The 27,083-nt window shown below is 41.9% G+C and overlaps 1 protein-coding gene across 1 annotated transcript in view; it reads left to right on the plus strand.

Annotated features, from left to right (window-relative positions):
- The window catches only part of SCFD2 (sec1 family domain containing 2), a 181,892-nt gene that overhangs the window by 116,068 nt on the left and 38,741 nt on the right, over positions 1-27,083 (plus strand). Inside the window, exon 6 of the mRNA XM_070948848.1 lies at positions 18,455-18,600. Within this exon, the coding sequence (XP_070804949.1) occupies positions 18,455-18,600 (146 nt within the window). The remainder of the gene's footprint in view (positions 1-18,454; positions 18,601-27,083) is intronic.

Genomic DNA, 27,083 nt, shown 5'->3' on the forward strand with positions numbered 1-27,083 from the left:
CCACATGTGTTGAACAAACTCGTTGTGCACTGCTCTAGGCCTTAGTAGTTCATGATCTCTGACTCATGTTTTGTGTACTTCGCAAAATCCCTTTAGGATGATTACAGTAAGAGGCTCTCTCTCCAGTGTTGGTGGTAAAAATATGCAAGCATTCAATTCCACTCAATTTTTTTTTTTTAATGATCTTTATTTACATTTCATTTAAAAAGAAAGGACAAACAACATAAAATGACAAACATAACAGTACAACAATAAATATACAAACTTCCATATAGTACCCTAGTAAACACGTATTCGGTACTATAACTCTAAATTATATTCCGGAGAAGGCAGAACATTTTATATCTCTTAATGCATCACTTAGGTCTATCCGACCACACTTATCTTATATAGTATATATTTCTCTTCCAATACCAGTCCTCATCTAATGTGGGTTATAAATTCCTCTTTTCTAACCATTTATAGAATTCCACTCAAATTTGAACCAGGGGTGGGCAACTGTGGCCCTTTTACAACCTGTGGACTTCAACTCCCAGAATTCCTGAGACAGACAACCTGTGGACTCTGTCTCAGGAATTCTGGGAATTGAAGTCCACAGCTTGTAAAAGGGCCACAGTTGCCCACCCCTGATGTAGATGGTTCTTTTAGGCACCAGTGTTATCACCAATTCCCTGGGCCTCTGAAGTCCACCGACTGGTCAATATCTAAGATGCCTTTGAATAATAGGACTTTCAAAGAGACAGGACACTCAAAAACAAGCACAATAAAATCGTAAAGACAAAACCTCAGAGTCACAAAAATGCCCCCCCCCCAAACCACTAAAATTCTGCAAAATTTTGATTGGGAAAGAAATAGAAATAGAAACCCTAACCAAGGATGTTCCATGCATTGTTGTTTTGTTTTGCGAATCATCTATGATGCTTTGGGAGTGGGGAGGGGGGAGAAAGTAAGAATAAAGATAGGTGGGTGTGTTTGTGTGTGGGTGTGGGTATGAGAGAGAGAGAGAGAGATAGACAGACAGATGTCAGCGTCCCAGCACTGACATAGAAAAGGGAGGAGAAGCGTGAACTTTTGCCTGCTAAATCCCTTTGAAGATTCAGTCTCCTCGGAGATGGGGAGGGGGGAGACACTCCTGTGATCTGATGAAGAAGGAATCAGGAAAGTGACTTGGAAGATAGCCAATGAGAAGCAGAGAATTGGGGATCGGAAAGGGAGGGATTGGGGGACAAAGGTCAGTACTGACCGCGAAAGAGTCAGGATCAGATTGCTGTGCTCGAATAAAGAGAAAATTTCCTTAAAGATCGGCAGTTTGGAAATTCATTTATTTTGAGATAGTGTCGAAACCCGACAACAGACAGACCGACCAGAAGGAGACACACACAGAGAGAGACCGAGAAAGAGAGAGTGAATGAGAGTACGAATATGAGTAGGGCGCCATTAGTCATGGAAGGGTAATGGGAAGGAGATATTGGATTAACCCAGGGTGTAACAAGTTCTACATAAACTGCATTGAGCAACTGAATAAAAGATAGGATGTACTTTTAATTAATGAATAAAACATATTACAAGAGAATCCTCCTTTGTCAAAGAATCTCCATTTACCCATCTTTCCATCCTTTTTTTTCCTCAGAACTTTCTTCAAATCGTTAACAAATAAATAGAAATATTTTCTCCCCACCCTGAATAGTGATCAGCTGAACAGTGGAATATTCAGTGCAACATCAGGGTCTCTGGTTCTGTTTAAAGGCACAATGTATAGTGTGTGTATGTGTTTTAATCCCAAAGTAAGGCTGTTTTAGGAAAAGGGGGCGGGGGGGGAATAGAATAGAAAAATCTCATCTTCAATTTATTTGGACCAGTTAAAATAGGACAAAACAGTGAGCAGCTTTTGAGTTCTCCAGAATTCTTCAATAGGCAAGAATTCTTAAGTCTTGGCGTACTCGGGTCTTTTCCCGTGTAAGATTGAGGGTATCTTGGCGACGTTTCGACGAGGTCCCACTCATCATCTTCAGCCTGGTGTCTTCGGCTTCGTGCTTGTGTGAGGAAAGTGTGATCGGAGCTGCCATCTCTCTATAAATACTGGTGGGGAGGTGTGGGGTGCTGGCTTTGTTGCTGTGAGCGGGTCGGTTGCCTGTGTTGTTACATCTTGATTGGTTGATGGAGTTGATGTTTGCAGATTAGTCGGCTGTTTCGTAACATCCTGTGTGGGTGAGGTCCTTGATGTGTGCCCATTAGTCTTTTGTGTTGTAACGACCTGGGTAATGGGCTGTGTGTTAACATCCTGAGTTCTAGTGTTGTGATATCCTGAGTTTTTTGATGTAATGTCCTGAGCAGATGGCTGTGATGCCACATCCCGGGTTTTGGTTTGCCTCCGAGTTTGAGGTCTTGCCATGTGTTCATGGCGTGTGTCAGTTTGCTTTGTGTGGGGATCGGAGGGGGGTGCAGCAACTGGTGATGCCGCCATGGTCTGGCTTCTGGATGGTGGTTGTATTTCGTCTATGGGATGGATTTGGATTTGAATCTGGTAAGGATGATTGGTGGTGGTGTCATGTGTTATCTTGGGTCCAGTGTTAATCTTTGTGGCTGGGACTCTTCTGTTGACTAGGGCTAGTTTCCAGATGTCCGGGAGGTGGGAGGTATCGTCGCGTTTATTTATGAACACATGGCAAGACCTCAAACTCGGAGCCAAACCAAAGCCTGGAATATATATATATCAATTTATATTGATATTGTTTCCTGATTGCTTATTTGTACCCTATGACTATCATTAAGTGTTGTACCTTATGATTCTTGACAAACGTATCTTTTCTTTTATGTACACTGAGAGCGTATGCACCAAAGACAAATTCCGTGTCCAATCACACTTGGCCAATAAAAAATTCTATTCTATTCTATTCTATTCTATTCTATTCTATTCTATTCTATTCTATTCTATTCTATTCTATTCTAATTCTGGGAGTTGAGGTCCACAAGAAATAAAAGTCTACTTTTTAGAATCATGTTGAAATCAATATCTTCTGAGACTGAAGCGATTTTTGTTTTCAGAACTAGTCAACTATGACTTCTCCATCCCAAAATATTAGGTGTTGCTTGATATCTGAAATACCTATCGGTGAGTCATGCCTTTAGTCCATATTAAATCCCCCTGCATTAATTCGGCTTCCTTCCAATTTCCAGATTTTTAGAGTGAATATGTGATGGATAATGAGCTATGTAGTAATTTCTTCCCTTGATATCCCTCCTTGATGTGTTAATTCCCATCATTCATGTAACTGATTGTGGTGTCCGGGGTGATGCAGTACAATTAAACCGTCAAAATATAAAACTGGTTTCATTCCCCACGTTAATCTCACTCAATTCAGGGAAATTTGTTTTAATAGACATAGGATAGTAACTATCATCAGTTGATTATCATAGCTTTTTATCCTAGCTTTTTTATCTATTTAATTATATTTAAATAACATAGTTGGAAAGGGTCTTAAGGGTCGTCTAGTCCAGAGGTCAGCAACCTGTGGCTCTGGAGCCGCATGTGGCTCTTTCACCCCTCTGCTGCGGCTCCCTGTCACTCAAAATGTGTGACACCTGCCGGCATGCGATTTATTGAGCTTTTCAACCCCCGGTAGGCCAACCATGGATAAATCCAAGAAAAGAAAAGTTTCAGAAGAAAACAAAATGTTTAATTCAATTACATATGTTAGTTTTGTGGCTGCACAAGAAACAGTCAGGCACGGGAAGGGTTTTGTGGCTCCCGGTGTTTTCTTTTCTGTGGTGAAACGGGTCCAAATGGCTCTTTGAGTGTTTAAGGTTGCAGACCCCTGTTCTAGTCCAAAATCCTGCTCAGGCTGGAAACCCTATACCACTTCAGACAAATGGTTATCCAGTCTCTTCTTAAAAACTTCCACTGTTGGAGCAGTCACAACTTCTGGTGGCAAGTTGTTCCACTGATTAATTGTTCTAGCTGTCAGGAAATCTCTCCTTAGTTCTAGGTTGCTTCTCTCCTTGGTTAGTTTTCCTATCATGAAAAATGTCACAAATGCATTTCTAAACTGTTGAAGCACACCGTTCCTTGATCCTGTTGGAAAAGGAGACAGTTCAGGGATTAAAAGTGATAATAATAATCCAGACTGTTGCTGGCAGTATTCACCATTGCAGTCACTAGGATGGAGGAAGCATAAATAGGTAATTTAAAGAAATGACGTGGGATACAGGTATTTATTTATTATTTATTTATTTTATTAGTCATATTTCTATGCTGCCCACTCTCTGAGGACTCTGGGTGGCTTACACCAAAGACAGTATACTAAATAGCATATTGCCCCCAACAATCTGGGTCCTCATTTTACCCACCTCGGAAGGATGGAAGGCTGAGTCAACTTTGAGCCGGTGAGATTTGATCTGCTGAACTAGCCGTCATCTGAAGTAGCTGCAGTACTGCACTCTAACCACTGTTCCACCTCGGCTCTCTAGAAGCAAATTAAGCCAATTTGTAATCAGCAAAAGGTAGAGCTAGAAGCAAATTAAGCCAATTTGTAATCAGCAAAAGGTAGACCTCAAGGACTCCAAAATTTTGATTGGGCGTTTTAGCAAGATATTCCATGCTTAAATCACATGATTTCCAAGTTACTTTGTAATCAGGATGGCAGTAGAATAGGGGTGTCAAACTCGATTTCATTGAGGGCCACATGGAGGGCATGGCCATCTCAATGTCATTTGTGTTGGGGGCGCCTGTGGTGGCCCGAGTGCTCGGTCAGCGAAAATGGGCTCCCGAGCTCCATTTTCGGCTGCGACGTCCTCCCGCAACCCCCTGCCAGCGAAAACGGAGCTCGGGAGGGCCTCACACAGCCCTCCCGAGCTCCGTTTTCACTAGCAGAGGCACTGCGGGCCGGTCCTTTGCTATTTCCAGGGTAGCTCTGTGGGCCAGATCTAAGCACCCCGTAGGCCGGATCCCCATGCCTTGAGTTTGATACCCCTGCAATAGCAGCTTATAGACGGGCAAGTAAATAGATAGCTGATTGCGAAGGGTATTTATTCAGTTGCAGAGGTCAAATTGGGTATGTTCACCTTAAACAAGGTAAAAATGCTTGTGTATTTGAAAAAGTCACTCAAGTTCTCAATCTTATCACACCCACATGGTGTGGGCGTAGAGCAGTAATCACAGCAACAACTGTGATATTGTTGACAATTAATACCCCACTTAGTTAAAACCTGCCACGTGCAGTTAGAGGCCTTTTCAGGTAATTTCAAGCTCATTTGTCATAAAACCTCCCCTACTGTGCTAATGGCAACAACTGTGTAGAAAAACAGCTAATTGCCTCTCCTGGCAATCTGTTTATAATGTATAGAAAAGCGTTCTTTCCTTCCTTTTTTCTTAAAAGAAGAAAGAGTTGATGGTTGCTATTTTTTAACACTGTATATTTACAAAATAGAACGATGGGACATTTTGGCTTAAAACAGAGAGGTGAGAAAATAGGAAAGCCCAATCCAACCTGCATAAATAAATCATGGTTTGTAAAGGTGGGAATAGCAATATATAGATTTATATACCACTTCACAGTGCTTTATAGCCCTCCGTAAGCGGTTTTTCAGAGTCAGCCTATTGCCCCCAACAATCTGGGTCTTCATTTTACCGACTTTGGAAGGATGGAAGGCTATGTCAACCTTGAGCTGGTCAGGATCGAACTGGAGTGAGCAGTGAGATAGCCTGCAGTACTGCATTCTAACCACTGCGCCACCACAGCTCTTAGAATGAGAGTTTAGCCTACCTACTCCACTTTCACCTTGCCTCTCCTTCCCATCTCTTTGAAAAACAGCTTGTGTTTTGATTTTACTCATCCCCGACCTGATATCTTCCAGATTTGTTCATGCCCCCTAATCCTACAGTCTTTGTGGCTGAAGGCTGGGTAAAGTTGGTTTAGGAAGGAGGCTTCTGATAAGGGTGAGTAAAGTCTTGCTGGCAATTAGGACATCACCAGAGGAAGAGAGACAGTCAAAGTGGAGGGCGGTGGACTTGGATTGCATTACTGTGTCTACCCCACCCATTTATTTTATTTATTTATTTTTATTTATTTTATTTTTTATACCGCCCTTCTCCTGCAGGACTCAGGGCGGTGTACAGCCGAGATAAAACATAGCATATAAAATTTAAAAACAGTTTAAAAAACAATTAAATAACTCCGGCCCAAAATTTCCCCATTGTTGCCCCTGTTAAACACTGGTAAATGTAGAAGTTCTTTGTATTGCAGTTTGAATCTCAAATAAATGGGATAAGAAACTGGTGTCGCAGCTTTGTGTTCTCTGTGCTTTGATTTCCCAAAAAGTACCACGAGGGATCACGATCTATGTGGGAATTAAAAGGAAGAAGTAAGGTTATTTATTTTATCACACTAAGGAAGTTTAATCATTGCATTTTGTTTTTATTTGTCATAAACTTTATTCATTCCTGTCGTCTCAGAATTGCAGGATTTATGTCCAGACAGCGGAGATCACAATTTGTATTATGGGAGAAGAAACTTTATGTCTGTCTAGCACTTTGAAATGTTAATATGATCATCTCATACTAACTACTAACTAACTTACTTACTTACTTACTTACTTACTTATTTATTGGTTCGATTTATATGCCGCCCTTCTCTGGAGACTCAGGGCTTTTGCCAATATGAGTCAGTCGCCAATTGTCTATATTGTGATCATGTGATCATGGAGACGCTGAAATGGTCGTCAGTGTGAAAAACAGTCATAAGTCACTTTTTTCAGTGCTGTTGTAATTTCAGTCACTAAATGAACTGTTATAAGTTGAAGACTACCTGTAATACACCATCTTTCCCCTCTCACCCCTCCCAAATTTCTTCAGCAAAGCCATCTCCTTTTCTTCAGGGACATTCGGTCTGCTAATTGAGACTTCTCCAGAAGCCTTAAATTGAATTCTTGAAACCCGCCAAAGCAAATGCAAAAATAAGCGCTGACCCAGCTTGCACAGTAATAGAGATTCAAGATAAGCCTACGGTCCACAATCTTGGATCTGTTCATTGCTAGCTTGGAGGCTTCTCACTAATTAAAATAAATTGGGGTGAATAAGTCATAGCTTCGAACTTTAGGAGCCAGCTGAGTTGGCTCCCAAGATGAAATCTGGAATTCCTGATGGGTTTGGGGAAATTCAGAACAATGCCTTACCCCCCCCCCCCCCAGATGCAGGGTCCTGATTGATTTTTAACAGATTAACCAGAGTTGGAAGGGATCTTGTAGGTCATCTAGGCCAAGCAGGAGACCCTACACCAGTGGTCCCCAACCTTTTTATCGCCGCGGCCCGCTGAGCGCGCGCAGGGGTGGGGCCACGGCCCAGGAGCCTTTGCGCAGGCCCATTGCGCACGGCCCAGGAGCCTTTGCGCAGGCCCATTGCGCACGGCCCAGGAGCCTTTGCGCAGGCCCATTGCGCACGGCCCAGGAGCCTTTGCGCTGCAGCGTTCCTGTCCCCCGGCTGCTGCGCGGCCCGGTGCCAGGTACTCCACGGCCCGGCACCGGTCCGCAGACCGGGGGTTGGGGACCACTGCCCTACACCATTTCTGACAGATGGCAGCCCAGTCTCTTCTTGAAAGCTCCCAGTGATGAAGCTCCTACACTGTCCGAAGGCAACTTCTGTTCCCTTGGTTGATTGTTCTCACTGTCAGAAAATTTCTCTTTATTTCCAGATTGAATCTCTCCTTGATCAGTTTTCACCCATGATTCCTTCTCTGGCCTTCAGGTGCTTTGGAAAATAGCTTGACCCTCTCCTCTCTGCGGCAGCCCCTCAAATATTGGAAGATGGCTATCATGTTTCCCCTGGTCCTTCTCTTCAATAGACTAGCCATGCCCAGTTCCTGCAACCGTTCATCGTATGTGTTAAGGATATTGTTGTTGTGTTACCAACCAGCAGAGTGTAGAGCACAGAGAAACGTTGCTGAGAGCAATGAATAAGAGATGTGCAAACTGGTTTATCAAAAGTTTACTTTATAGTGAAAAAACAATCTCATCGTCTTTAAATCAATCCAAGTCTTTGCCAGTTAAATCAGTCCAGTAATACAAAGAATCTTCTTACCACACAAACAGTAGTTGGTTAGAATAACAAACTCACTCTGGTTCACAAACCACGATGGTAGCAGATCCATCCAACCGATGATAGCACAATGGTAGCAACTCCACACACTATGGTAGCTTATCATCAACTGAATACCTTTCTTAAATTCGTTCACAACTAATTACAGCATGACTCAGCATTACAATGAATCAGCAAAAATGAATAGAAATTTTTTTTCTATTTCTAGAAATAGATTGAGAAGCACCACAGTCAACAACCCAACAATCCTGGTTAACATCAATAGTTGAACTGGATATAGCTAAATTACAACCCTTCTTGGGTCTAGTATTGTCCCTAACAGACATTTTCTTATTCTTACAATACTTAGCTATATGCCCTTTAGCCCCACAAGCAATGAAACAGCAGTAAAACTTTAAAATCACACAATACATATTCATATTAAAGTCACAGAACACATATATTGCCTGGACAACTTGTTAGGCTCAAACTATATCCTAACAATATGTTTTAGCCTCCGGTCCCTTAATCATCTTGGTTGCTCTTCTCTGCACTTTTTCTAGAGTCTCAACATCTTTTTTTATAGGGTGGTGACCAGAACTGGATGCAGTACTCTAGGTGTGGTCTTACTAAGGCTTTATAGAGTGGTATTAGTACCTCACTTGATCTTGATTTCATCCTACATGTTTTGTATATGGACTGGTTGATTATGTTCCTTTTTTTTATTATTATTATTATAAACAAAACTTTATTATTAAAAAAAACATTTAAAACATACAAGTTTCTCTCAATCAAGAAACAAATTTACATATACAGTGCATAAACTTTACCTATTGACTGATTTCCATTATTCTATATACCTATATTATGATGTATTATATGTACATATATACAAACATACAGTAAGATCATTCATATTCTATCCCTCTGACAGTGCTGTTTTTTGTTCTATTAATTTCTTCTAAATTCATCTCTACCCATTTCCTTTCCTCTGGTTTATCCATTGGTACCATCTATTCCATATTGCATAATATTTAGAGTCCTCCTTATCCTGTAACTCTAAAGTTAGTTTGTCCATTTCTGCGCATGTATATATTTTTTGTATTAGTTCCTGGCCCGTTGGCAGTCGATCGCTTTTCCAAAATTGTGCTAGCGCTAATCTTGCCGCCGTGATTATATGAAGTATTAGATATTTTATGTCATTTCGGATGTTCTTTTTAATCATGCCTAATAGAAAAATCTCAGGTTCTAATTCAATTTCATAATCTGTTATTTCTCTTATCCCTATCTATTTCTTAATTACCGGGCAGAGCCACCAAGCATGGTAAAAAGTTCCCTGTGTTTTTCTGCACTTCCAACAGTGTTTATGTTCCATCGGGCCAGTGTGGCTGAATGCAGAATAGAAAGCAACAGGACCTGCAAAGAAGTCTCTGCTGTGGGACTGCATTTAAGCATCTCTCTTTTTTTGCATGATACTTGATCACTGAAGTTAGCTCCGTCGAAAGGATGGAACCGTCTACCTATCACTTGCATTTTGTTTTTTTACAAATGTACACTAGAGGGCAGTAGAGCAGTGCTTGCCTTTTAAAAAACAATATACATCTTTGTAAGGGGGGAATGTTATGAGAGCTTGGCAGAGAATTTGAGAACTATGCACGCATCTTTCATCCCTGCTTTAAAAGATATTCATTTTGTAGGGGTTTCAACTCCCAGATAAGCTATTTTCTGTGGCTTCCTAGTTCTGGATCTGATGGCAGGCTTTGAGCAGACAAGAAGTTAGGTTTTGATTTACGCTTATAAATGCCTGCAGGTCTGGTGATTTTCCCTGCAGTCAACGGTACATTGTGGAAGGTAGAAAGGATAGCAGAGCTAATGGGTTTGCTTCTGCCCCTTCACCAGGGGTAAAATCCAGCAGGTTCTGACAGGTTCTGGAGAACCGGTAGCAGAAATTTTGAGTAGTTCAGAGAACTAGCAAATACCACTTCTGAGTGGGGTGGGAATGGAGACTTTGCAGTATCCTTCCCCCAGGAATGAGGAGGGGATGGGGATTTTACAATATCCTTCCCCTGGAGTGGGGTGGGAATGGAGATTTTGCAGTATCCTTCCCCTGGAGTGGGGTGGGAATGGAGATTTTGCAGTATCCTTCCCCTGGAGTGGGGAGGGAATGGAGATTTTGCAGTATCCTTCCCCTGGAGTGGGGAGGGAATGGAGATTTTGCAGTATCCTTCCCCTGGAGTGGGGTGGGAATGGAGATTTTGCAGTATCCTTCCCCTGGAGTGGGGAGGGAATGGAGATTTTGCAGTATCCTTCCCCTGGAGTGGGGTGGGAATGGAGATTTTGCAGTATCCTTCCCCTGGAGTGGGGAGGGAATGGAGATTTTGCAGTATCCTTCCCCTGGAGTGGGGTGGGAATGGAGATTTTGCAGGATCCTTCCCCTGGAGTGGGGAGGGAATGGAGATTTTGCAGTATCCTTCCCCTGGAGTGGGGTGGGAATGGAGATTTTGCAATATCCTTCCCCAGGAATGGGGTGGGAATGAAGGTTTTGCTGTATCCTTCCACTGGAGTCGGGTGGGAATGGAGATTTTGCAGTATCCTTCCCCTGGAGTGGGGAGGGAATGGAGATTTTGCAGTATCCTTCCCCTGGAGTCAGGTGGGAATGGAGATTTTGCAATATCCTTCCCCCCCCAGGAATGGGGTGGGAATGAAGGTTTTGCTGTATCCTTCCGCTGCCACGCCCACCAAGCCATGCCCGCCACGCCACGCCCACAGAACCGGTAGTAAAAACAATTTGGATTTCACCACTGCCCTTCACCCTTTGATTTTAGTATGAACCAAGATCTACGGAATCTGACTTAAATGATAGAATTCATCCCTAGCTCATCCAAAGATTCAGTTTTGAAAACAGCATATAGCATTTCTCTCCCCAGTTAATCAGCCTCCCCTTCTCACGGTCTAAATGTGGGGAAGTAACAGTGTGGTGCTAGAAAATATGGATTATAAAGAAATGACATAGTTTAAGAAAAAGGTAGTCCAAGTAAATGCAGGGTGTGCTCTCACATTTGAAAGAAGATAGATACCTACATTGCTACCCCTTAATATGCAGAGAAAGTGGTTCCTACACTCTAGAATTATAGAATTCTTTATTGGCCAAGTGTGATTGGACACACAAGGAATTTGTCTTGGTGGATACGCTCTCGGAGAACATAAAAGAAAAGATACATTCGTCAAGAATCATAAGATACAACACTTAATGATAGTCATAAGGAAACAGTCGATATAAATCTTAAGGATACCAGCAACAAGATTACAGTCACACAGTCATAAGTGGAAGGAGATGGGTGGTGGGAACGATGAGAAGATTAATAGTAGTGCAGACTTAGTGAATAGTTTGACAGTGTTGAGGGAAGTATTTGTTTAGCAGAGGGAAAAAACTGTTCTTGTGTCTAGTTGTTCTGGTGTGCAGTGCTCTATAGCGTCGTTTTGAGGGTAGGAGTTGAAACAGTTTATGTCCAGGATGTGAGGGGTCTGTAAATATTTTCACAGCCCTCTTTTTGACTCGTGCAGCATACAGGTCCTCAATGGAAGGCAGGTTGGTAGCCATTGTTTTTTCTGCAGTTCTAATGATCCTCTGAAGTCTGTGTCTCTCTTGTTGGGTTGCAGAGCCAAACCAGACGGTTATTAACTGTCAATAAATTAAGACAATAACTTGTCTTAATTTTTATATTACCAATGAATATCTTGTGAGGATCGGTATTGTTTCAAGTGTGCAGGGAATGGAGAAATGGGTATGCTTGATGGGAAATGAATTTTGAGAGAATCCTGCGCCATTCAGACTTTGATATGTTCTATATTTGTATATCTTATAAAGCCCTGGAAACCACCTAGACTCCAGAGAGAAATCGAAAAGAATTAAGAGTTCAGAATTATTTATCTTCAAATAGCAGAGTAAAAACACGCGTATTCAACCATAGCAACATTTAAACAACAGCAGAATTTGTAATTTAGTTTTTTTTAAAAAAAAAAAGAAAAAGAAAAAAAAGAAATTTGTCTATTTTCAGTAAAACTGTCAAATAATCCTGCCCAAATCTGGTGCATATTCAGGGGTAAAGGATTTCTAGAAATAGTTCCAAGGTTTTTCTGGCAGGCCATTTAGAGAAATGTTTTTGCTTTTGTTTCACCTAATTGGAACATGTGACTAAGCTGAACAATTTTATTAGGTTATTGTTTATACATCTCCTTCGTTTTCCATGAAAATACTCTAAAGTGGTGAGTTTTAACCTGATGTAACCACAGGAACCAAAGAAATAAGAGACGCTACTGAATGTTTATTGCTCCTAAGTTGGTGAGCTGAGTAAGAGCACTAAGCAGACTTTGGAAATAGTGCAGAGGAAAGCAACAAAGATGATTAGGGACCTGGAGGCTAAAACGTATGAAGAACGGTTGCAGGAACTGGGCATGGCTAGTCTAGTGAAGGGAAGGACCAGGGGTGACATGATAGCAGTATTACAATATTTGAGTACCTGCCACAAAGAAGAGGATATCAACCTATTTTCCAAAGCACCTGGAGGCCAGAGAAGAAACAATGGATGGGAATTGAACAAGGAGAGATTCAACCTGGAAATAAGGAGAAATTTTCTGACAGTGAGAACAATCAACCCATGGGACAGAAGTTGCCTTCGGAAGTTGTGGGAGCTTCATCACTGGAGGCATCTTCATCAAGAAGAGATTGGACTGCCCTTGGTCAGAAATGGTGTAAGGCAGTGATGGCTAACCTTTTTGCCATCGCGTGCCAAAAGCGAGGGGAACGTGGGTGGGTCACGCGTGTGCATGCCGACACCCATAATTCTATGCGCCCTGTCCCCCACACACATGTGCACGCGACCCCCCCCCCATGCTTCCCCCGTTTTTGGCATGTGATGGCACAGTGGGTCCGGTAGACCTGTTTTTCACTCTCCCCAGGCTCCAGAGCCTTTCTAGGAGCCTGGGGAGGGCAAAAATGACCTTCCCCACTCCCCTGGAGGCCCTCCGGAGGCTGGAAATGTCCTGTTTGCCGATTGGTGGACCCAGAAGGCCTGAAAATCAGCGAGCCGGGGCTGAGCTTGTGTGCCCACCGATATGGCTCTGTGTGCCACCTGTGGCACGCGTGCCATAGGTTCGCCATCACGGGTGTAAGGTCTCCTGCTTGGGTGGGAGGTTGGACTAGATGTCCTACAAGGTCTCTTCCAACACTGTTAATGTATTAGGTTTTTTTGCTACTGCTGCACACTGCTAGCTCATGTTTAAGTGATCGTACAGCTTTGGACAGTCCTCTGTGATCATGATGAGCCAGACTTTTACCTCCCCAGTACCAGTAAAAATATACCAAATAGAGCCAGGTGCCTATGTGGAGGCCAGTGTCTCTATCACTGGAAGGCTGCCAATCCATTCTCCCCGTGCATCAACTTGAATTGACTGGAGAGCACAATCCAACATTCCAACAAACATGCCCATCTTCCGAAATCTGTCCATTCTTGTCCAAACAAAAATCAGCCTATTTTTGATTGATCTTCCGTAGTACCCAATGCATTTGACTCCTCTCCTCCACCCCAATCATCTTTTTGAGAGAAAAAATAAGATAAATTTTTAGTGTTAGAGATTTGCATTGCAATTAGGGTGACGTTAGAGTTAACTTCCTTGAGGTCTGTAGTTAAATGTAATGGCAGGGTTATCTTTTAAGTGAGTTTTTATGCTTAATCGTAGATGTAGAATCATATTATCAATGGAGACGCTTTCAGGATAATTTTTAAGTTTTCATTTTTTTTTTTTTAAATTGGGATTAGAGTGAAACCAATGTTAGGTTTCAGATTTTTGGAGCTCTGTGGATCCTTATGTATACCGTAAATGAGCGATACTTTGTGGTCATTTTTAAAATAGTGATAATCTTTGGGCTGGTTATATAGGGAATTTCTGATGGAATAAATATTGGGATTAAAACATGTTTTGGATTTATTGGGTTCTGCTTCCTTGATTTTTATTGTTAAATATAATGAAACGATTCATTTGGGGGGTTAGTTTTTATGCCTCTTGGTAGGATAAAACCCAAAGGTGCTTTTTCTAAAAGGCAACTGGACTTCCTTGGGTTTTTTTTTCTTTGAAAACTTTTCGCTCCTCATCCAAGAAGTTTCTTCAATTCTAGAACTGCAGTGTATCCATCCACAGCATACAGATGTATTAGAATAATTCCAGAAAATCAGGATCAACCGACCTATCGTGACCCCATGGACAACGTTCCTCCAGGCCTTCCTGTCCTCTACCATCCTCTGGAATCCATTTAAGCTCATACTGACTGCTTCAGTGACTCCATCCAGCCAACTCGTTCTCTGCCGTCCCTTCTTCTTTGGCCCTCAATCTTTAGGCTCTTCTCCAGTGAGTCCTTCCTTCTCATTAGGTGGCCAAAGTATTTGAGTTTCATCTTCAGGATCTGGCCTTCTAAAGAGCAGTCAGGGTTGATCTCCTCTAGGACTGACCGGTTGGATCGCCTTACAGTCCAAGGGATTCGCAGGAGTCTTCTCCAGCACCAGAGTTCAAAGGCCTCAATTCTTTGGCGCTCAGCCTTCCTTATGGTCCAACTTTCACAGCCATACATCGCAACTGGGAAAACCATAGCCTTGACTATACGCACTTTTGTTGGCATGGTGATGTCTCAAATCTAGATAGCTTACTGCTTTTTAGTAGGCTATCTAGATTTGCCATAGCTTTCCTCCCCAGGAGCAAGCGTCTTTTAATTTCTTGGCTGCAGTCCCCATCTGCGGTGATCTTGGAGCCCAGGAAAATAAAATCTGTCACTACCTCCATTTCTTCCCCAACTATTTGCCAGGAATGGAGAGGGACGGATGCCACAATCTTAGTTTTCTTGATGTTGAGTTTCAAGCCAACTTTTGCACTCATGTATGTATGTATGTATGTATGTATGTATGTATGAACAAGAGACTGATTTTATATTTACACAACCCACAGGTTGCAGTGATAGTGAATTTATTCCTTCTTGAAAACAGCGTTTTCAACTCAGCTCTCCAAAGTAAAAAAATAACAGGAGAGAGTTATGGCATCTATAAAAGTTCAAATAAACACTTATATAGCATTGTTACGAAGAGACCAGAAATGTTCTGACTTTGTTTTCCAAGGCTCGTTCAAACTAGCTGAAGCCGCCTTCTGCTGTTCCTGTTGCTGAATGGAAGCAGTTCTGTTTTTGTCCTGATAAATGATTCAGTAGATTGCCAAGGTCCTGGGCAGTCTGAACATTTTAGTCTTCTTAGTTTAAAAAATGTCATGAGTTAGAACTAATGGCAGAAATTTATCCCCACGCGGCGCTATTTTAACATTTCCTCCTCCTCCTCCTGCAGTTGCTATATAAATACTTGGGTGGTTGGTATGGCGACAGGAGAAGTGATGATACTCAACAAAATGGCAGCCCAACCACTGGTTACTGGCCCTTTTAAAAAACATACCGGTGAATACACTTTAATTATCTGTACTGTGTTGGATTTTCTTGGTGGTTGGCAAGATCTGCACTCTGTACTCTGTTTCTGAATTGAAAGTGGGAATGGTGGACTAGAGCAGCGGTCACCAACTGGTGGTCCGTGGACCACCGGTGGTCCGTGAGAAAATTTTGGTGGTCCACAGAAAAATTATTTGCATTTTCTATATTGCACTAAATCAGGGGTCCTCAAGCTACGGCCTCTGGGCTGGATACATGCAATGAACGTTTGTGTTGCTGCAGAGAGTCTCCCCCTTTGGGGTCTTTTTGTATGGGTCGGAGGGGGGCAGAAATTCTGACTTGGGGTCTGTTTCAGCCTCCTGGTGAGGGGCTTTGGGCGAAGGCTGGAAGGAAGCGTCACTGGTGGCAAAACCGGAGGGCCTCTTTCCAGTGGGACTGCATCATGGCCTGGAACTGGCCGACCATCTCAGGCCGCTGAGCCTCCTCCTTGATGTTAGCTGTCCATTTTAGATCTTGCATATGGTAGAACCTAGAAATTTGAAGGTCTCTACTGTTGATACTGTGCTGTCTAGTATTGTAAGAGGTGGAAGTATGGAAGGGTTTCTCCTAAAGTCTACCACCGTTTCTACGGTTTTGAGTGTGTTCTGTTCCAGATTGTTCCGGTCGCACCACGAAGCTAGTTGTTCAACCTCCCCGTCTGTAGATTATCAATGAACCCATCTTGATACTTTTCTAATCAAATCCACAAATTCTTGCAACAAAGCTGGCTCTTCCCTACTGATATGAACAGGATGCACCAAACTTTGCTTCAGCCTCTTTCCTAATCTTCCTTCTCCCCACCCCACTTCCTATGAAAAACAGAGACTTACATATAAAATTTCCAGCCACACTAAATGCTGTATGGAAAACCATGAGGTTCCATCACTATAATGCCATGCTACCACCTCAGCTTTCCATGGAAATTTAGATGGGGAAAAAAAAAACATTCAAAATGTGTCTAGACAGCCAGGGAGCTTTCCTAGCATAACAACTCATGTTTTAATTGTGGTTCATTTTACAAAACAGCCAATGTTTGGCCAGTTGGAGGGGACACGGATTGGCTCACTTTATTCACTGACTGACGTAAGGTTCTGAGTTCATGTTCTGCCCCAGCTATGGACCCCAAAGAACGCAGCGCACACAAAGTCTGTTCCAACTGCCAGTTGCATTATATTAACACACTCTGATGCTACTGAGTTACACATTCTACATTAAGTTTCAGTCTGTAAGTGTCAAGTTATCAAGCCTGAGCACATAGTTTCGTAGCGAAGCACAGGCGTCCAGCTTATATATATATATATATATATATATATATATATATATATATATATATATATATATATATATATATATATATTCTACAGTCTTAATTGATTGATACAAAGAAGCCTCGGAACTCGCAATAACTATGGTTTTCAGAAAATAACATTGGAATTGTCATAAAAGCCAGTACAATCCTTGAATCTGTGTTACCTTTTCAAAATTGTTTCGGCTTAAAGTAAAAGGCCTTTCTAATGTTCTTTCGAAACTCAAAACCTTTCATTCCTGCTCTGTGAAAATTCAGTTTCAAGGCATGGGGAGTCGTAATGGGTTCATGTTTTTTGAACCTTGCTCTTAAAACATAACGTTGCAGGCTACTTCAGATACGTCCTGGTGTCTTTGCAAAATTACCAGCAATGACTAATCAGTTATCTTATTTCTTAAGTGCAATTCAATGGGGCAGGTTTTAAAGCTCTAAAAAAGAGACCTGTAAATACATCGGCAAGTAAGAATTGAAGCCAAGCTCTGGCACGGGAAGGCAATGCTTTTAGCGTTTGTGAATCTCATGAGATTTTGCACAGATCCCCTTTCACCAAATTGGTGTGTTGCACTTCTCATTGCAATATATGCTCTAGTCTAGTACACCTATTCAAAGCAAAATACTTTGGTCATTCTTACTTTGTGGGAAAATTCATTAACCAACCAGTAGTGGGTTTCAGAATTTTTTACTACCGGTTCTGTGGGCGTGGCTTGGTGGGCGTGGCATGGCTTGGTGGGCGTGGCAGGGGAAGGTTACTGCAAAATCCCCATTTCCTCCTGATCAGCTGGGACTTGAGAGGCAGAATATTCTGACTGGCAGGGCCAGTCAGAATTTTTACTACTGGTTCTCTGAACTGCAGGTTCGAATCTTACCAGGCTCAAGGTTGACTCAGCCTTCCATCCTTTCTAAGGTAGGTTAAATGAGGACCCAGTTTGTGGGGGCAATAAGCTGACTTTGTATAAAAATATACAAAAGTATGAAGGCTATTGCTTAACGCATTGTAAGCCGCCCTGAGTCTCCGGAGAAGGGCGGCATATAAATCAAATTAAAAAAAAAACTACTCAAAATTTCTGCTACCACTTCTCCAGAACTGGTCAAAACCTGCTGAAACTCCACCTCTGTAACCAACACATACTTAACTATATGTTCAACTAACTGGGTAGGTTTTTGTTTTTTTAAAAAAATCAGTGGCAGGTGCAAAAATGAGACAGAAAAACCTTATGAATATTTGTGTGACAGTTTTATAAACTGGAGTATAAAGAAAACCAAAATGCCTTTTGTGTAAAAACTCATCATGTCTCTTATAACTAGATTTCGATTTATTTTATTTTATTTGTAGCTGAATAACATAAACTGGTGAGTCTTTAAAAACTCTAGACCAAGTTAAGAGAGTCGTTTTTATCCTCTCCTGTAACATATCAAATGTGGCGTTCAAATTGATTGCTTTTTTTTTTTTACGGCATTTGGCAAGTTTGCCAGACCCCAGCCGGAGAACAAAGAAAACCTCAAGTTGTAGGAACGTGCCAGCCTTAAACAATTTTCCCCGCTAACTCATCTTCCCTTGTTTCAGGTTGTGAGTCTTCCACCAAGGTTACATTTCAAAAAGCCACGGCTGCAGTGAATGAGATCTTTAAGAGCCTAAGGGATGTTACGCGAGCTCGGACCCACATGAAACAGTTTAATTCTGTACATAGCCCGGGAAGCCACAGCCAACAGGCAAGTTGACATGTGTTTTTCTAATCAGTTTTCATCTCTTTCACCCTGGCAGGCAACCAAAACTACACTTTCCTGAACGTGACCAATTGTGTGATGTTTGGATATAAAATCCATCTTGCTCTCTATAAGTGAGTTTTTAGAATACATCTTGCCTCCATGTGCCATCATGGGGTTTTAGTTTTTTTTAGAGTAATTTCTAAAACTGAAGCAATTCGTTTGAATGATGGCAGCTTTATATTTGACATCCAAGCAGCATTTCCATAAATTTCTGAAACTCTCTCTCTCTCTCTTTCCCCCCACCGTCCCTCCTTCTCATACTTTGCCTTTCTGGTCTGATGAACACTTGCTACGACTTCAAAATCTAAAATTAAAAAAAAAAGGAGTATTAAAAGTTATAATTATAAAGACAACCACAAAGAAAGACTAACCGTAGGTCGTATCGAACCCCCGGATACTTATTCAAAGTTACATCCCGGTAAATCCTTTTGTTCAAATAGCGTTGACTATTTTAGATACCAAACGCCATCTCATTATAACCAAGTATATATTTAATACTATGTTATTTATTCTATGTTTGTCCTCTTCTTTAGCCATATATACCAGCGTTCCCAGTTACTGTAATATATGGATTTCTTTTTTCTCTCTTAGGATATATGTTAATTTGTCCAATTCGGCACAATTCAATCTCTTATTTATTATAAGTTGATCTGATGGTGTATTTACATTTTTCCAATGCTGGGCAAGTGCCATTCTCCCTGCTGTTGTAATATGGATGAATAGGTGTTGTATAGCTATATATAACTTATATCTGTTTGAAAATTACATTATATGTTTTTTTTATTTGTAAATAATTAATAAAGATCTATTTTTTAAAAAAGTTATAATTATATATGCATGAATGAATACAGATTGAAACAATTAAAAGACAGTCAAAAGAGACGTATTTTACAAATGTCCTAACCACTGAGCGTGTGAAACCCACCTAGGAGGGAGTACATTCCATAGCCTTTTGAGCAACCGAGGGGAGGCCTCTCCCTTGTCTGCCCAAAAGACAGATCTCTCCCAGTAGGGACATGCTCCAAAGGACCTCTCCTGCTGATCTTATTAACGTCATAAATTCATAACGAGAGCTATGGAACAGACTAGTCAGGTCCTCAACTTTTCAGGGCTCTTAAAGCAACGCCCTAAATCATCTCCAATGCAGATCTGTTCCTTGCCCCAGTTTGCAGCCAAGATCCCGCTGCATTCTGCACGGACTGACATTTCTACGTAGGCCCGTGATGGCGAACCTATGGCACGCGTCCCCGAGGTGGCACGCAGAGCCATCTTTCCGGCCACGCTAGCTATCACTCAACTCACCTGCAGCTCCGCATGCGCACACGCCCCAGCTGGTGTTCGGGCCTCCGGTGCACATGCCCGCAATTCAGGGGACGCAGCTGGTCTTTGGAGCTCACCTGCGCAGGCGCGCGCATTTGCGCATGCACGTGAGAGTACTTGCATGCAGCACGTGCATGCATAGATGGTGTTTGCGTGTGTGGATTGCACACACAAAAACTGCACATGTGCAGATGGTGTGATGGCACGCGTAGCACGTGCAATAGCCACATGCATGCGCAGATGGTGCGGTTTCATGCGCAGCACATGGGGGAGGAGCCGTGTGTTGGCGTGGATAGCACACATGCGTGCAAAGCGCGCACCTGTTCAGCACTCAGTGAGTAAAAGGTTCGCCACCACTGACGTAGGCCAGGTAAAATGCATTGCAGCAATCAAAACCGAATGTAATCCAGATGTAACGCTCTGTAACGCTCTCTACATGGGGCTCCCCTTGAAAAGCACCCGGAGGCTCCAGCTGGTCCAGAATGCGGCCGCGTGGGTGATTATGGGGGCGACTCGGTGCTCCCATGTAACACCGTTCCTGCGCGAGCTGCACTAGCTCCCAGTGGTCTTCCGGGTGCGATTCAAGGTGTTGGTCGCCACCTTTAAAGCGCTCATGGCATAGGACCTGGATATTTACGAGACCGCCTTCTGCCTCTGATAGCCTCCCACTGACCAGTACGCTCCCACAGAGAGGGTCTTCTCAGGGTGCCGTCGGTTAGACAGTGCCGACTGGCGACCCCCAGGAAGAGAGCCTTCTCTGTGGGAGCACCTGCCCTCTGGAATGAGCTGCCCCCGGAGATTCGTCGGATTTCCGACCTCCGTACCTTCCACCGCACCCTTAAAACACTATTATTCCATCAAGCAGGGCTGGCCTAAAATATTATTTTAATGGGTTATTGTGTTTTAGATGATTGGCCAAACTATCTAATAATTTTAAAATGTTTTTTACTTTTATATTGCTGGTTTTTATCTTGGCTGTACACCGCCCTGAGTCCCTTTGGGAGAAGGGCGGTATAAAAATTTGATAGATTGATTGATAAATAAATAAATAAATAAATAAATAAATAAATAAATAAATAAATAAATGTAAATAATCTGATTGCCTCAGGAACAGGCCTAACTGTATAAAATCACCCCTTGTCATAGCAAAATAAATATTTAAAAAAAAAAAATAGGTATGGCTGAAGATCCAAGAGCGGCCAGAGAGCATCTGATCTTTCAGAGAAATTGTAATCCCAACCCAAGGAAGATAAACCTAAATTCCCAAGTCAGTTTATCAACATCACCCCATCTTTTTGGGATTTGTCTTAAATTTATTTTCTCTCATCCAGCCCGTTAAGTGAATTTAAGCAGAGCATAAAGGTATCATTTTCTTCCCTGGTCTTTGCTGGAGATAGACCTAGTTATCATCAGCATGTTTGTGTTACTCTTCTTCAAGCTGTTGGACAAACTTTTAAAGTGGTTTTATACCGATTTTGATCAATGTGCTGGGCAAAATGGAGTCCTGTTGGGACAACATAGGTCAGCAGCGTTGGTACTGAATATCACTTCGTGTATCCCTCCCCCGATGTCACTGTGTTTGCACTCTATGCCCTCCCATCCGTTAGAGGAGAGAAAAATGAAATTAATTGCAGCATAAAGCCAGAGGAAAAAAGGAACAAAACCGTAACTGCACAGCCTTACAACAAAGGAAGAACTTCTTACGCCATCACCTTGATAGGGTAGCAAATTCCAGATACAGAAGTTTCAGATTGCATTAAGATGGACCAAAGGTAATAGCAATAGCACTTAGACTTACCCTGTTTCCCCCAAAATAAGACATAATAATAAGCCCAATCGGGCTTTTATGCACCTGGCAATAAGGCCAAGCGCTTATTTCAGGGTTCAAAAAAATATAAGACAGGGTCTTATTTTTGGGAAAACACAGTACATACCACTTCATAGTGCTTTACAGCATTCTCTAAGCTGCACCTAACAATCTGGGTCCTCATTTTATCAACCTCGGAAGGATAGAAGGCTGAGTCAACCTTGAGCCGGTCACGATCGAACTCCTGACTATGGGCAGAGTTAGCCTGCAATACTGCATTCTAATAACCACTGCACCACCACAGCTCTTAGGCTTACATTAGTCTTTGTATAATTTATACTCAAGCTGTATATGAAAAGGTGATCATTCTTAGTGAATAGTTAACCAACAGTTGCAGCCTCAGTGATAAATCACGGTTAGTTTAGTTTAGTTTAGTTTAGTTTAGTTTAGTTTAGTTTAGTTTAGTTTAGTTTAGTTTAGTTTAGTTTAGTTTAGTTTAGTTTAGTTGATTTATATACCGCCCTACTCCCGAAGGACTCAGGGCGGTGAACAGCCACAAGATAAAAACACATAAATACAAAATTTAATATGTTAATATGTTCCATTTGTGAAATACGACTTGTCTTCCAAACTGTTCTTCATTACCTCAGAAAAATAGTTATTCTTCTTAATTCCATACATTTGCTGTTTTGGTATCTTGTTCAAATACCTCATATTGCATAAATATGTTTCTGATTGAATTCACAACAACAAGCAGTACAGTAAAGAGTTGCATCTCCTCGAATGAGTGTAAAAATGTGTGATCAGGACATTTTGGCTTAGTGCCTCTAATTTTCTTTTGTGCTTGGGTAGAAGAAAAAAAGGACATCGATGTTCCAAAAAGCTAGATGAGGAAATAAATGTTGATGGCCGTAATTGCTTTGGAAAATATATTTTTTTTTCTTTCAAGTTGTTCAGATTAAGTGGTTAGTTTCTCATTTGTTTTTCATTTCCCTCCCCCTAAGATAAGTGGCACTTCCGTTTATAATTTCCACAGCTTGATTCAGCATGAGTTTTCTAAGAAAACTAGAAAGGGGCTTTCTTGGAATAGCAAAAGTAAGAAATGTTGCCTGCCACTAATTTTTGTAAATTATAAGCTTCCGACTTTAATGGTTGTTATTTGTTGTTTAATACTTTAGATTTACAGTACGGTAATTGCATAAACCCATAAAATTGAATATGGTAGGTTTTTTTTTTCACTAACTAAAAGCTTTTAATTATGTCGCAGTTTAACCCTGCATCATTCTAATAATGTGTACATTTGTATGACAACAGATATTTAGTTTAAGCATGGGCAGAGTGCTATTCAAATATGTAGTCCTTCTACAATGATTTTCGGAGAATTCAAGCCATCCAACTTCAGTCATGATTAATGCAGCGTAATTGCAGAATATCATGAAAGAAGAGCATTTTGTAAGACCAGTGAAATTTATTTCACCTAGCAGCCATCTTGTATTATATCTTTAGAATCAGTGCATGGCAATCTCTTATGCTTGAGGGAGGAATTGCACAGGTGGGAAGTCAGCAAACTGGTCGAAAGGCCAGATTTTCTCAGCCTTTGTCTCCACTAAATGGCACTTTCCTACGAGAGATACTCCAGACGTGGTTCTGTTTATCTCGGCATAATGTTTCCACATTTAAATGTGCCTTTGTGGAAGGAATATTTGGGATGTTCAGGTAAACAGTCTTCAAGAGAAAGTGAGTGATTCTTCTAGCTTTGAATGAGGTGGGGCTTTTTGCTTCCTCCCCAAGAGGCACCCATTGGACCTAACCATGCTGAATTATTTTTGTCCAGTTTCCAACCTTCCCTTTTAGAGGAAGGGACAGATTTCAACCCTGGACGTTGTGCTGATATAGCACTGATTCCATTGGGACCTTCCTTATGTGTACTCATGCCTCAGTTACCTCAGTAGGCAGGTCCAGAAGACAAAATGATATTTAACTCATATTTAAATTTAATTTAATCTTTGATCTGTCCCAATGAATTCACTCAACAGCCATTAAGTTCTCAATAAATTATTGATTTTTCTCTTTCTCTCACTTTAAAAGATTTTTTTAAAATTTCCTCTGGCCTTGGAGGGTCCACTCCATTCATTGTCTTTTTTAATGGGGTCAGGGGAAATTTCGCACTGCCCAGGATCTGCAGGTTGTATCCTGTTATTGAAAGTACGAAGAAATCCGAATCCATTTGTCACAGCTAGTAGCAATAGCACTTAGACTTATATACCACTTCACAGTGCTTTACTGCCTTTTCTAAGTGGTTTATAGAGCGGTTTATGTTGGGTCCTCATTTTACCAACCTCAGAAGGATGGAAGGCTGAGTCAACCTTGAGCCAGTGACAATCGAACTGCTGGCAGTCAGCAGAATTAGCCTGCAATACTGCATTTAACCACTGTCCCACCATGGCTCTTGTAAATACAGGTAGTCCTTGACTTACATCCGGTTGCTTAGAGCTGTTAGCCCCCAACCTTTGACCGTTTCCATGGAGAGAGGTTTTTCTACGGACTGGAGGGCGGGTGATTTTGTATGCTGCCTGCATCCCATGGATGGGGTGCTTGGCAGTGCCGGTCCACAGACTAGAGGTTGGAGACCCCTGGCTTAGAGAGCATTTGAAGTTCCAACAGACCTTACAACCCAGAGTCAAAGTCCAGATCATCACACATGTGGTGGGTTTCAAAAATTTTTACTACTGGTTCTGTGAGTGTGGCTTGGTGGGTATGGTGTGGCTTGGTGGGCATGGTGTGCCTTAGTGGGTGTGGCTTGGTGGGCGTGGCATGGCTTGGTGGGCTTGTCAGGATACTGTAAAATCTCCATTCCCACCCCACTCCAGGAGAAGGATACTGTAAAATCCCCATTTCCTCCCGATCAGCTGGGACTCGGGAGGCAGAGAATAGATAAGGACGGGGCCAGTCAGAGGTGATATTTACCGGTTCTCCGAACTACTCAAAATTTCCGCTACCGGTTATCCAGAACTGGTCAGAACCTGCTGAAACCCACCTCTGGTACACACACAGAAAAAGTCATGCAACTGCAGTTGGGACCTTCAGCAACCAGGCTGCAGTTATAACCTTTGCAGTATCTTTTGGTGACATGACTGCATTTTATGATAATTTTACCAAAAACTGGCCTTTGCTTTCAGCTTTTGGAAAATCTGGCCCATAGTGAACCATTAGTTCAATTAAAACCCATGACGTTTGTTTTAGGGTTAAGGGATAGCGAATCGGGCTGTGCCCTTTCAAGGAGAGATGGGACAACTCCAGAGGTGCTATTCAGCAGGTTTTGACCAGTTCTGGAGAACCGGTAGCAGAACTTTTGAGTAGTTCGGAAAACCGGTAAATACCACCTCTGACTGGCCCCCCATCTATTCTCTGCCTCCCGAGTCCCAGCTGATTGGGAGGAAATGGGGATTTTGCAATATCCTTCCCCTGGAGTAGGGAGGAAATGGAGATTTTACAGTATCCTTCCCCTGCCACGCCCACCAAGCCACGCCCACAGAACTGGTAATAAAAAAAAAATTGAATTCCACCACTGGACAACTCGCTACATCCAATTCACTGTGGCCAACTCACCAAGGGGCAATTCACCCATTCAATTATTTAAAATAATTTTTCAACGTGGTTTAATTTTTGTCAGACACACTTCATTTGCGGCCGCGCGGGTGGTTATGGGCGCACCTCGTTGTGCCCGCGTGACACCTCTCCTGAGCGAGCTGCACTGGCTCCCAGTGGTCTTCCGGGTGCGATTCAAGGTGTTGGTTACCACCTTTAAAGCGCTCCATGGCACAGGACCCGGGTACCTTCGAGACCGTCTTCTGCCACCAATAGCCTCCCACCCACCAGTCCATTCCCACAGAGAGGGTCTCCTCAGGGTGCCATCAGCCAAGTTATGTCAGCTGGCAACACCCAGGGGGGAGGGCCTTCTCTGTGGGAGTCCCAACCCTGTGGAATGAACTGCCCCTGGAAATACGTAAGATCTCTGACCTCCGGGTGTTCCGCTGCGCACTGAAGACCCTGTTGTTCCGCCAGACAGGGCTGTCAATATAATAATTTTAAATTGGGGTAGTTTAATTTTTGGGGTTTTAAATCGGCCAAATCTATTTAATTATTTTAATTTTTAATTATTGTTGTGTCTTGTGTTTTTAAATTGGCTGTACACCGCCCTGAGTCCTTCGGGAGAAGGGCGGTATAGAAATAAAATTATTATTATTATTATTATTATTATTATTATTATTATTATTATTATTATTATTATTATTCATTTCATTGGCCCTCTTTTCTTTAATGATTCTATTCCACTATTTCTTCAATATTACTGTAACTTGTCCTGCGGTGAGATGGCCGTGGCTGGTTGCCCTAGACCCCTTTCAAGTGGCATCTTCTGAAGCGATTGCTTCTTACTGCGTGTTATTGCAAAGTCTGAAATCTGTCGTTTATATTTATTAAAACCTGAGTATATGATGAATAGATCTGAGTAAAAAACTGAATTATGGATGGTATTCCCCCTCCTGGTGCTGTAGGAGAGTGATGTAATGTATTCTCATTCTGGCTATTAAGAGGTCAACTAAACACCAGTCTTGCATAAGGCTGGAATGAAATGAATTAAAGAATGAATGAATGCTATTTCAGACTGATCTTTTGAGCAAAGGCAGCATTTCAGATTATATCCTTTCTATGCACTTTTTCCCCTCTTCAAGTTTTATTTCAAGGTGAAAAGACTGATTTTATTTTCAGAGAAGCTGAGCAATTGCATTTTTTACAGAGCCACCTGGTAGAACTGAACATTGAGACTGATGCCATACATAATTCCCTCAACACTGTCAAACTATTTACTAAGTCTGCACTACTATTAATCTTCTCATTGTTCCCACCACCCATCTCCTTCCACTTATGACTATAATTTTGTTGTTTGTATCCTTACGGTTTACATTGATATTGTTTCCTGATTGCTTATTTGTACCCTATGACTATCATTAAGTGTTGTACTTTATGATTCTTGATGAATGTATCTTGTCTTTTTATGTACACTGAGAGCGTATGCACCAAAGACAAATTCCTTGTGTGTCCAATCACACTTGGCCAATAAAGAATTCTATTCTATTCTGTTCTGTTCTGTTCTGTTCTGTTCTGTTCTGTTCTGTTCTACTCTACTCTACTCTACTCTACTCTACTCTACTCTACTCTACTCTACTCTACTCTACTCTATTCTATTCTACCCGAAGACCCCGTTTAAATCACTATCACTTAGAGATTAATTTTTTCC

This window comes from Pituophis catenifer, unplaced genomic scaffold (genome assembly GCF_029215685.1).
Source record: "Pituophis catenifer annectens isolate HBS135680 unplaced genomic scaffold, rPitCat1.0.hap2 SCAF_8, whole genome shotgun sequence".
NCBI lineage: Eukaryota > Metazoa > Chordata > Lepidosauria > Squamata > Colubridae > Pituophis > Pituophis catenifer.